This window comes from Bactrocera oleae, chromosome 4 (genome assembly GCF_042242935.1).
Source record: "Bactrocera oleae isolate idBacOlea1 chromosome 4, idBacOlea1, whole genome shotgun sequence".
NCBI classification, from domain to species: Eukaryota; Metazoa; Arthropoda; class Insecta; order Diptera; family Tephritidae; genus Bactrocera; species Bactrocera oleae.
In genome coordinates, this window is record NC_091538.1 from 43,932,697 (window position 1) to 43,943,734 (window position 11,038).

General features: G+C 35.1%; 2 protein-coding genes across 3 annotated transcripts; one reads left to right on the forward strand and one right to left on the reverse strand.

Moving 5' to 3' along the window:
* Positions 1-585: 585 nt before the first annotated feature.
* Positions 586-2,095, forward strand: Ccs (Copper chaperone for superoxide dismutase). Its single transcript, XM_070108392.1, has 3 exons — positions 586-1,081; positions 1,140-1,774; positions 1,840-2,095. Exons 1-3 carry the CDS (start codon positions 1,067-1,069, stop codon positions 1,967-1,969), a joined length of 780 nt encoding a protein of 259 aa, XP_069964493.1. The 5' UTR covers positions 586-1,066; the 3' UTR covers positions 1,970-2,095.
* Positions 2,083-3,902, reverse strand: LOC106625215 (uncharacterized). 2 transcript variants are annotated; one of them, XM_070108391.1, is made up of 9 exons: positions 3,741-3,902; positions 3,588-3,674; positions 3,417-3,526; positions 3,248-3,357; positions 3,061-3,189; positions 2,840-2,988; positions 2,639-2,783; positions 2,322-2,572; positions 2,083-2,257 (listed from the first exon to the last, which is right to left on the reverse strand). In XM_070108391.1, the coding sequence occupies exons 1-9, from the start codon at positions 3,780-3,782 to the stop codon at positions 2,102-2,104; spliced, it is 1,179 nt and encodes a 392-aa protein (XP_069964492.1). In that variant the 5' UTR covers positions 3,783-3,902; the 3' UTR covers positions 2,083-2,101. The 2 variants fall into 2 exon arrangements, with proteins under 2 accessions (XP_069964492.1, XP_014100512.2); XM_014245037.3 differs by having other exon boundaries at positions 3,248-3,342; positions 3,741-3,901.
* Positions 3,903-11,038: the final 7,136 nt, after the last annotated feature.

Below are 11,038 nucleotides of genomic sequence, written 5' to 3' on the forward strand. Positions count from 1 at the left end.
AGCATCATGATCCATTTGTGAAATTATCAGATGCAATAAAACATACGTTTAAGCCATAAAACCTTTTTCTTTTATTAAAATGGAAAATTAAGTTCATAATATTTTGTGATTGGGTTTTTTATTTATTTTCATTGCTTTCATCCGTTTGGATATGGCAACACTTATTATCTGACAACATGGAACCCATTTGTTATTGTTCATATTACGAAAATTGTGTAAAAATTAAATGCTTATTTAAAGCAAATACTTAAATATTTAATATAAAATAAATATGTAGAAACATTGTAGTGAAGTGTTACTGTGTAATAAGTGCATAATATAAAAGAAAAGATAACCATAAATCGAGAAATTGTAAAATGAAATTTGTGAATATTTCAACTTAAAATGCAAATATCTCGAAAACTATAAGTTTCCGGCGAGATCTGGAGAATCGAGATCTGGAGAATCTCCTCTATCCAACCATACCCCTCTTAACCCTGAAATCGTGGGATGCTAAACTAAAGTTTTCCCAAAAAAAAGTTTCTAAAAACGAATTAATCAAGTGTTAGTGGATATAAAAGGGGAAAAAAAATTAAGTGTATAATTCATTTTAAATCGCAAAAATACATACTTTAAATAGTTGAAATTTTCAACTTTAAACGGAAATATCCGAAAACTATAAGTTTCCCGCGGCTATATCTATATATATTCTTGATCTTGAGGATCTCCTCTATCCGCCCATATCCATTTTATCCTCGAAAGCCTGGGACGGTATATTAAAGCCGACCCTCCATTTTATCCCTGAAATTCTGGAACGGTATTCTAAAACTGACCCTAATATATATTAACTTAGAATAATGTATATTTTAACAAAGCAAATTGCCACAGTATAAAATATGTTGTATTTTTCTTTTCTTATAGCGTATAATTGTTGCAGAACCTAAACTACATTTGGCAATGCCAACGTCAAAAGTGTCAACAGCTGTCGAATTATGCCCTTATCATTTATTTTGGCAATTGAATTCAAAACAGAAATTTCTAGTAGACATTAAAGTTATTCGTTTATCTCTCTATAGAAAGTGGAGAAATGGGCGATATCAAAGTAATACTAATCTGTCACTAATATACTTCTTTAAATTATTACACATTTCTAATAACAGGTTGAATTTGCAGTACAAATGCGAGGTGAGGATTGTGCTGAAAGAGTGCGCAATGCCCTTCAGGGTAGTAGCAATGTTCACATTGATTCGACTGAAGGACGAGTTACAATAGAAACAAAGGAACCTTGGTATGTTATTAAGGATAAAATCGAGAGCACTGGACGAAAAGCAGTACTGGTTGGTTTTGGTGGACAGTCCGCGGTTGCGATTATAAATACTACTGGCAGTGACGTTGACCGTACACCGATACAAGGAATTTTGCGTTTTTGTGCGTTAACAAAAGATAGTCCAGGTGTGGTGGTAGACGGTGTTGTAGATGGTTTGACGCCTGGATTACATGGTTTGCATGTGCATGAGTCAGGGGACGTATCAAGTGGTTGCGCTTCCATCGGAGAACATTACAATCCACGCGGCTCACCACACGGCAGTCCGGACAATGCACCTGATGCACGGCATGCGGGTGATTTGGGCAATATACGTGCTGATGAAAGTGGTCGTGCTACCTTTCGTTTTGTCGATCCTGTATTAGATGTGTGGCATATCATTGGGCGCTCAGTGGCGATAACAGCGAATGCTGACGATATGGGGAGAGGCGGCAATGAACGGAGCCGCATCGATGGAAACGCTGGTGAACGGTAAGAATGTGCTATTAACATTTATTTTAGAGCTTAATAAATAAATAATGTCTGGTAATTTATAGCATTGCCTGCGGTATAATTGCACGTTCAGCAGGAATTATGGAGAATTTCAAAAAAATTTGTGCTTGTGATGGCGTGACACTATGGGACGAAAGAAATAAACCTATAGCTGGTGGAGATCGCGCACAATAACTATAAGGATTTGGGTAGAGTTAAGCATATAGTTATGTCCAGATAATAAGAGATACGCTAAGGGTGTAATACAGGTGTTGTAAATTTGTTTGTTGAAATAATACGCACTTGCATTTAAAAAAATAAGTTTATTCAATTACAATCCTCTATGACTATGCTTTCGTCGTGTTCACTGCTTTGCCTAGCTTTTGACTTTATTTTGGTCAAATGCATTTTGCATTTACTTTTGTAACTTTGTACTATTTTACCACAATGAACAGGTGGGGATATTGAGAAAGTAGCATGAATCTAAAAAATTGTTTAACATTTAATACCACAAAATCAAAACTAATTTAATTATAACATAAAGTACCTCTAGATAATCCTCTAATGATTCATAAGGTATGCATTGTTCCAAAATATCAATTATAGCTTTGAATTCCTCTACTTTTAAAACAAATTTCATATCAGATATATTTCGTTTATACCAATCAGCATATGCCGTAATATTCTTATCAATATCCATCGTTATTGCGGTTGCGGCTCGAACCGACAGAAGCAAATGAAGCATACTCTCGCGTTTGGGAAGTGCCGCTATTTGACTTAGTCGTGTTTTTAAGTATTCTGTGAAATAAATACAAAAATTTAACAATCTTCGTTTTTTCTACATTAAACAAAGAGTGACTTAACTTCGTATAAAAGCCGAATTTTCCTCACTGCATTTACTTGAAATTGTTTGTAAGAGAATTAAATAAAATTTCCACTGACTGAAGTGTTCTAGACAAGACAGCTTAAAAAGATATGAAATCGCTTCCTGCTCAGAATGTCGAAATAACTGAAATTGCAGTAATTACTAAACAAGCAAAATGATGAGATTTCGAACATACATACTTTTTCATATAATTCTTTAGTGAATTGAATTTCATCTACACCTTCATTGATCCAGTTTGAAAAATTGCCAAAAGCTGTTTTGGCATTGCTCTTATGTAAATCTAAGGCTGCACGAATGTGCCTCTGCATCAAACTTAGTGTAAAATCAGCTAAATTTTAGAATATCAAGGATTAACGTCTTTAAACGCATCATTTGCAAATGAAAAATGAAAACAACTCACTTGGCATATGCTTTGTTATGCCATTAATGTAAGTTAAATCATTTAGTTGCGGTTTCTCCATTAAATCAGCATACAACCTGGAAAGACACTCATCAAGGCAGTCGTTTAGCCTTATTGCATTGCTGCTATCTAATAATTATAAAGCGAATTTAAAATTTTCACTACAAATAATATCACAAAATAGTACCATAATATGCGACAGTATATAATTCTTTTAGCAATTCAAATTCAGCTTCGAGGAAATCATTCAGAATTAACTGTACCTCCTCATCATTCTCCAGTCTGCATATATACATACTTATATTAATATTTAACTAATTTACAATGAATCAATTAACTGGATTACTCTTACAAACCTTAATAAATAATTACTTGCCGTGAGTACATTAGCCGATTGCAGAACAGCCAAAACTCGCAAACTTCCTACATTCCATGGCAACTTGCAAAAATACCTTGCAGCTAGCAACTGGAATAGAATTTTTTTAATTGCAACTTTCGTAGTTTTTACAAGGTAAACACATCTCTACCTGCTCCAGTGGACTTAAGTTCTGCAACAACACCTTTAGTTCAAACCCATCGAAGAGAACTGGTCTACTACATCTCTCCTTTATCGCCTATAAATTACGTATAAATATAACGTTACATATTATAAAAATTCACTTAATTTTACAAATTTATACCTGAAATACAACTCGTAAACTTTCATTCACTTCATAATCCATTTCATCCTCTTACAAATTCCAAAGAAATGGATTTGAAATCGATCTTTTAACAAGAAATCGTCTACTAGATTCAAAGTGGCGCCAAATAAAACAGCTGTTAATGTGTAGGTCTGTTCGTGGGCTACTAATAATTCTTAGACAAATATGGCCAATTCACATAGAACTTTGGCTTCGCTTTGCCTAAAACATTTGTTTTGACAAAATAGATCGCTTTTCTATGAGCACGTACACATAAAACGTTTTCGGCGCGAAGCCAAGCGAAATTTTAGGCAACTCTCATCATTAGCCAAGCAACAGTCGCCAGTTTTATTAGAGAGAAATATTGAAAGCAAAGCGTTCATTGTGGCATAACCTTTGTTTTCTGCGTTCCGTTGTTTAAGTTTCAGTATGAACTGTCACGCAAAGCGAGGAAAGTTGTATGTGAATAGGCCTTTATACAGATTTATAGCGTAGTTCAGTAAGTGTGCTTTTATATTGGGACTCAAAAGAGTCTCATTTTTTTCAAATTTTCTTTTGGTGTCGCTCTGTGCATTCACACGGTCAAAAAGAGTCCAGCAACTCGAGTCTAGTTTTTCTGCATTCCTTTTCACAAAATTTTCGTAAATATTTGTGCGGTTCGACTGCGCAACACTGCGTGCTGCGTATTTCATTTGTATGTTGAGATGATGGTCACACATTTTGCTTGCAATGAATTACCATGAATATGGTAGAACAATATGCATAATACAAGTACCTACCCGCTAAATAGTTTCAAAGAAATACTAAAGACGGGAATTCCCTAATCCACAAGAATGTATAGAATATCCGCTACTAATATTTTCAAGGCCAAATTTATAATAGGAATTTCCTAATCTTTAAGTATTAAAAACTCATAATTTCTTTACTCCGTATTAAAAATTCATAATTTCTTTACTCCATAATCTATATCCTAATTTTCTCCTTATTTACAATTTTTGAAAATATTTCTATTATTCTATGCATACATATTTGCATATTACATACAAAAAATAGATAACAGAATTCAAATTTGCTATCGAATTCATTTGAAACCGAGCGCTCTTGCAACTATTCAAAGGATTTGAAAGTGAAAAGGAATGCTGAAAAGGGTAGCAGCGAGCTGTTACGAACAAGAACACAAAGCGTGCCACCCGAACACATGTGGCACGGTCCCTTCGTCTTTCCTCGTCATCCCCTCGCCCACAATAAACTGGTTTGAGACTCTTTTGAGTCCCAATGTAAAACGGCACTAAGCAATCTCTAGTCACTATTTGAGCATCGTATAGTCCTATATAATCAATTATACAATCTATTTGAAATTTGTGACCTGATAGTAATTCTTAATTATATGTATGCTTGTGATAAAAATGTTTTTATTTTTATTTTTCAATTCGGTTTGTGGGATTTAAATTTGTATACTCTTGCAACATGTTGCTACGGAGTATAAGAGTATTGTTCACCTAGCGGTTGTTTGTATCACCTATCAATCGTCCAGATATACATATAAATGATCACGTTGGCTAGACATGTTTAATCCGGTTGACTGTCTGTCTATCCGTCCGTCCGTGCAAGCTGTATCATGAGCAAAAATTAAGATATCTTGATGAAACTTGGTACCCATGTTCCTTGGCAAGATATAAAACTGTAATTTGATAAAATGAATGTTATTAAGGAGAGGGACCTGTGGTTTGAAAATCTTCAAAAAGATGGTTGGGCCCGCCCCCTAATAGGTTTAATGTATATATCTCTTAAACCATTCAACTACAATATATCAAATAAATCTGCAAATACCTCTAACACCTCTTACGACACTGTAAAAATAAGTGAAATTGGATTATAATCCCAGCCACTCTCCATATAACAGTGTTGATAAAAGTTCAATAACAGACTTAACTAAATATGTCAGAGACATTATATTTTACGCATAAGATGGTACGATCGAGCTTTATAGCAGCCAATATAAAAATTGGACAGTAGACATCCAGCTTTGGGTGAAAACCTATATCTCAAGAACTAAAAAAAACAATTTCAAACAAATTTGGTAGGAGTGAAATTGGACTACAACCACGCCTATAACGCAACTTTACATTCCATCTGATTCTTTTACTTTCCAGTATACAAATCAAGCACCAATGAATATATCGGCCGTCGGAGATCTCTAAGTAAACTCAAAAAATATTTTCTATACAAGACGAGAAAAAGTCAGCTAACTAGTTACTGATAAGCTATCAGTAATTAATGCATTTGTTATCCGAAAGGTGACTTTTGTTCTAGCCATGGAAAAAAGTAGCTATTTCTTCTCTTTCACTACACGTCGGCGTGATTATCTTTCCCGCTCTCTCTCATTGCTTTTGCGCAAATGCTAAATATATTTTACTGTTTTAATTTGGCAATTATTTTGGAAAACTATAATGAAAATAGTTTGTTTGGTCATTGCTATGGTAACCTATAAGTTACAGAAAACAGGTGCATCGGTTACTTCATCATTTGCTATGGGTTATTTGTTTGGATATTCATTGTTGGTACCAACGCCTAACGTATGGGTTACCTTTTTCGTTATAAATAAAACAATGTGTAAATTTTAGGATAGCATTATCCGATGATTTTTGAGATATTTGCATTTAAAGTTCGAAAATCAAACTCTTTAATATATGTACAATGAATCTTACACTTATTTTTTGTTTTTGCAACCATTTGTTATTGTATGAATAAATGGATTTTAACAAAAGTAAAATATTGAATTAAAGTTATTTTTGCATTATTTAATACAAACAAAAGAATTAGTGATGTGTTCGCACACAAGTATATATGAATTCTACATTATCATTATTTATTTGATAAAAAAAACTTAGATATGGTTTATAGATAGTTCATACTAATTGTTATACCTTTTAAAATTTACAATAATAGTTACATTAATTTACTATTTCTTAGTATTCGCACATTATATACATATATATATGCATGTTAGCTAATTTAACAAACAGTTTTAAATTAATAAATTTAGAACTATTTGTATTAAATAATTAAAATTTTCATAATTTAAGAACTGAACGGTGATGGAGCCCAGCTTGAGAATTTTCCTCAAAAATTCACAAATATCTAAAATGAGTAGAAAGTGAATAAAGAGGGGAGATTTCCGGTTTCCCACTTTAATTGAATTTTAATACTGCACACACTACTAAACTTAATAGAGCAAGAAAAAAACACTTGTTACTTTGGATATACATGTACATATGTAAATTGAATTTAATTTAAAAAGTTCATTATTTCCATTTTACAATAAAATTTGGAAGAAAAAATGTACATATATGTACTCGCTACTACACTAGGACTCGTCTAGGCACAGCAAGAGGCTTCCCACAGGATGGAGTGCTATCCCCCCGATTATGGAGCCTAGTCGTGGAAGACCTACTTGAGCTGCTAACTAACAATGGGATTCCCTGTCAGGGACATACATAGATAAAGTCAGGGATATGAGGAAGACATTGTTATTTTAGCCAGAGGAAGATTTGCAGACTCTTTGTGACATCATACAAAGGGGATTAAGTCTGGCAAAGGGATGTGTAGCGGGGCTGGATTGAACATTAATCCGTCGAAAACTACTATCGTCTTGTTCACGAGACGAAGGTCTCTGCCCGGCCTCAGAAATTTATCAATTGGAGGCAGAGAGTTGGAAATGACTAACATGGCCAAATATCTGGGCAGTACGCTGGATTTCCCTCTTCAGTGGAAGCAGCATGTGGACCTGACCATAGTCAAGCTTTCACTCCGCTACATACAGTAATCAGTCAAGTTGCTAAACATACAATGCTTCAAATGACAACAGGTAATCTCGTCCTAACATATGAAGGCCCTAAGTAATGAAATACTACTTGCTCTATTTCCAAGAAAGCTAAACTTCACTAGGAGGTTTAAAGTTACCCTTAGCAGTAAGGCGGAATGAAATGATTCTGCGCTCGACCTACTGCTAAGGGACAGTACAATCAAGTGGTACATCGACGGCGCGAAAACGTCGGAGTGAATTGATGCAGGACCACGTAGCAAACTCGCCATTCCCATTGAAAGTTTTCCGAGCACCTTCCAAGAGGAAGTCTTTGTTATAAATCGGTGTGTAGAGATATACCTCCAACGCAACTATCGCAACGCAAAATTATCGCCATACTCAGCGATTAATAGGTGTTTGGTAACCAAACAAATGGTTAACATGGGTTACCTATGTTAAGGTAATCAAACAAAATATTTTAGGTTAAGATGAAGAAATCTTCCACTTTCAATTTTGTGCCAAAATGAACCAGAAGAAACAATTTTTTTATAACAAAACACAAAAAATTCAAATTTAATGGGTGTTTAAATGAGTATAAACTCCTCCCGCCAAGTACACCGCTTCACCCGTGAAAATAATGACACACCCTAGTATAACCCACCACAATACACCATACTCATACATCACCACACGGGAAAACACAGCACCGCGAGTGCGCACCACCTAAGCAAACAAAAAGGTCTCCGCCGCAGATACTTCATATTCGATTACAAAAGCGATTAATCACGCTACTCTTTTTTTGGTTGCTACAAAAGCTTCTGCGATACATCATTTGATACGATACCGCTCCGCACGCGTTAAATTAGATCAGGCACCTTGTCCCGCGTTTCCGGATACATCGGCGATTGGACCGACGCTATTCGTCACATCGTTTCGCAAAAGCAATCCCGCATATTTTTCAACACAAACAATTATATCGCTCAAAAAACGTAAAGTTAAGTTAAAGTTTTGTAATAATTGTGTTATTTAATAATAATTATTATGCGAAAATAAATATAAATAATAATATAAATACACCGAGATTTTCCTTAATGTGCGGTAGTGAGTGAAATATAACATTTCAAATATAGTGGTGAGCTTTCCAATAACTTGGGTATCATTCGAACGGACATTATTTGGAATTATCTTTTGAAGATTATCTCCTTTGTTGAGTCCAATTTTCCAGCATTTCAACTGGTAACTTGCGAACGACATCACGCATGTTTGCTCAAAGGCCTAAATCGAAACGCGATTGTCGGCATAGACTTTAGACGTTACATATCCTCACAGAAAAAATCGACCGACCCAAAACGTGAAATAATCCGCTCACCGAAGTCTTCTCTCAATAAATCCATTGATTGATGCGATTGTGGGAAGTGGCGCCGTCTTGTGGAAACCAAATGTTATCATGGCTCGATAACGGTCGCCATTGACGGTTACGTTCTCACCGGCTTAATTTTTGAAGAAATATGGACCGATGATTCCACCGGCCCACAAACCACACCAAACCGTTTGTCGAGCGGCTTCAGTTCTTGCACAAGTTGTATTCTGTACGCTTTCGAGATCCCGACGTAAAATGCCCCAAGTTGTTCAATACGTCAGTCCGAGTTACTGCGAACGGCGCCGAATCGACTCTCCACGGTCTTCGTATACACTCCAGCATATGACGTGGTCTATTCGGTCGAATATTATCCAATAATGAATGCTAGATCTCAAGATTGGTGATGGTGTTGCGAATAGTACGCTCAGTAGACCGATTATGTTGACCATAAGTTGAGCGATGGGCGCGAAACACATTCTTTACAGAACGTGAATTTTCTTAATCAAGTTGAACGATTACTAAACGTTGTTTAGGCGTAAGTCTTTCCATGATGAAATATCAAAAAATTCTGAACAAATATATCATGACAGCTTGACACGACTCACACGTGATCTGTCTGAAAAAGGCTATTGAAAAAAGTACCTCTACTTGGGTCAACCGTTACATAACATATAAAAGAGTTATATAATTTACTTACATGTATTCAGTAAGCTGTCATTGCGTCACACAGCTAGGCCAAATGTCGATAGTTTACGTACCGTTTGCGGTAAATGCATGTATACCTTGCCAATGGCTTTGATGCCCAGCGATGTCATGTCTGAGAGCACATTCGCTTCTTAGTTTCCTTATTGTTCATGATACACATGCGTAGCACCAATTTGTCAGCTTTGTCATCATTGGAAATAGAATTCAAATCGTCACCGAAATCAGCGTTGATCTTCTCAGAAATCTGTTCCATAATTAGTTTCTTAACTGTCATACGTTTGCGATCCAATTCGATACACAGCAACCATAGCGAAATGCGTGTTGGATTGAAGTCGGGCATCTCTTAGTAGACATTTACAAATTCTTGATCCTCCGAGATAACAGTCCTCTGCATATAAATAGCAGTGTTGGTTTGCAAGGTGGTTTGCCCTAAACGCCACAGCACACTCTTAGCCTTAATCTTAATATAATTTTCTGACGCGAAGTAAAATAAATCAATAAAACTAATTGAGTCTATGAAGTTTAATATAACTTAATAAAATACCAAATTTTATTGTAATTGATTCACTTTCATTCATTTCGTGGAATAATGAATGTTGATATCTTTCGCTAAACTTTTTAATATATATGTAAGCATTTAGCAGTAGACAAACCAATTCCCCGTGTTTAATCCTTGCAAGTTGCAAGAGTATGAAGTGTTCGGTTACACCCGAATTTAGCCCTTTCTTGCTCGTTTTTATTAAAATTATTCGATTCCAAAATGTATCTACAAAAAATTAAGCTCTACTAAATCTTACTTATACGAAGTCTCAAAAGCAAGCAAATATTAACTTGCCCGGTATGTAATGTTACAATACTTGGGTAGATGTTGGGGGGAAACTTAAGTATACCATCCTACGATAAAGGGGTATGGATAGATAGAGGAGATTCTCCAGATAAAGAGTACATAAAATTATGTATAGCTGCCGGAAAATTCTAGTTTTAGAGAAATTTGCATTTCAAGTTGAAAATTTGACAAATTTTATCTTGCAATTTCTCGATTTACAGTACAGTTTTCTTCACTAGCACCTCACTAAATTGTTTCTACATAGTTATTTTATATCAATTATTCTCATATTTGCTTTAAACAAGTATTTTATTTTTTACACAATTTTCGTTATATCCACACTAATAAATGGGTTTCATGTTGACAAATAATAAGTGTTTCCATATGCAAACGAATGAAAGCAATCAAAACAAGTAAGGAAGGGCTAAGTACTCTCAGAAAATCAAATGGTATACTCGTTTAAGATATCTTTGTGGACTGAACGATATTTTCGGTAAAAGGTCAACTATGGGCACTGGGGTCCACATATTCAGTACCTACAGTTTTGGTTCGATTTAGACAATTTTTTGTCACAAGGTGGCATACTTTAAAAGTATTATTCA

Coding starts and splice junctions, on each gene's coding strand:
- Ccs (XM_070108392.1), top strand. Junction 1,775..1,839: donor GATGGAAACGCTGGTGAACG/GTAAGAATGTGC, acceptor GGTAATTTATAG/CATTGCCTGCGGTATAATTG.
- LOC106625215 (XM_070108391.1), bottom strand. CDS start 3,782: ATGGATTATGAAGTGAATGAAAGTTTACGAGTTGTATTTCAG. Junction 3,358..3,416: donor GCAAGTAATTATTTATTAAG/GTTTGTAAGAGT, acceptor TATTAATATAAG/TATGTATATATGCAGACTGG. Junction 2,258..2,321: donor CATTAGAGGATTATCTAGAG/GTACTTTATGTT, acceptor ACAATTTTTTAG/ATTCATGCTACTTTCTCAAT.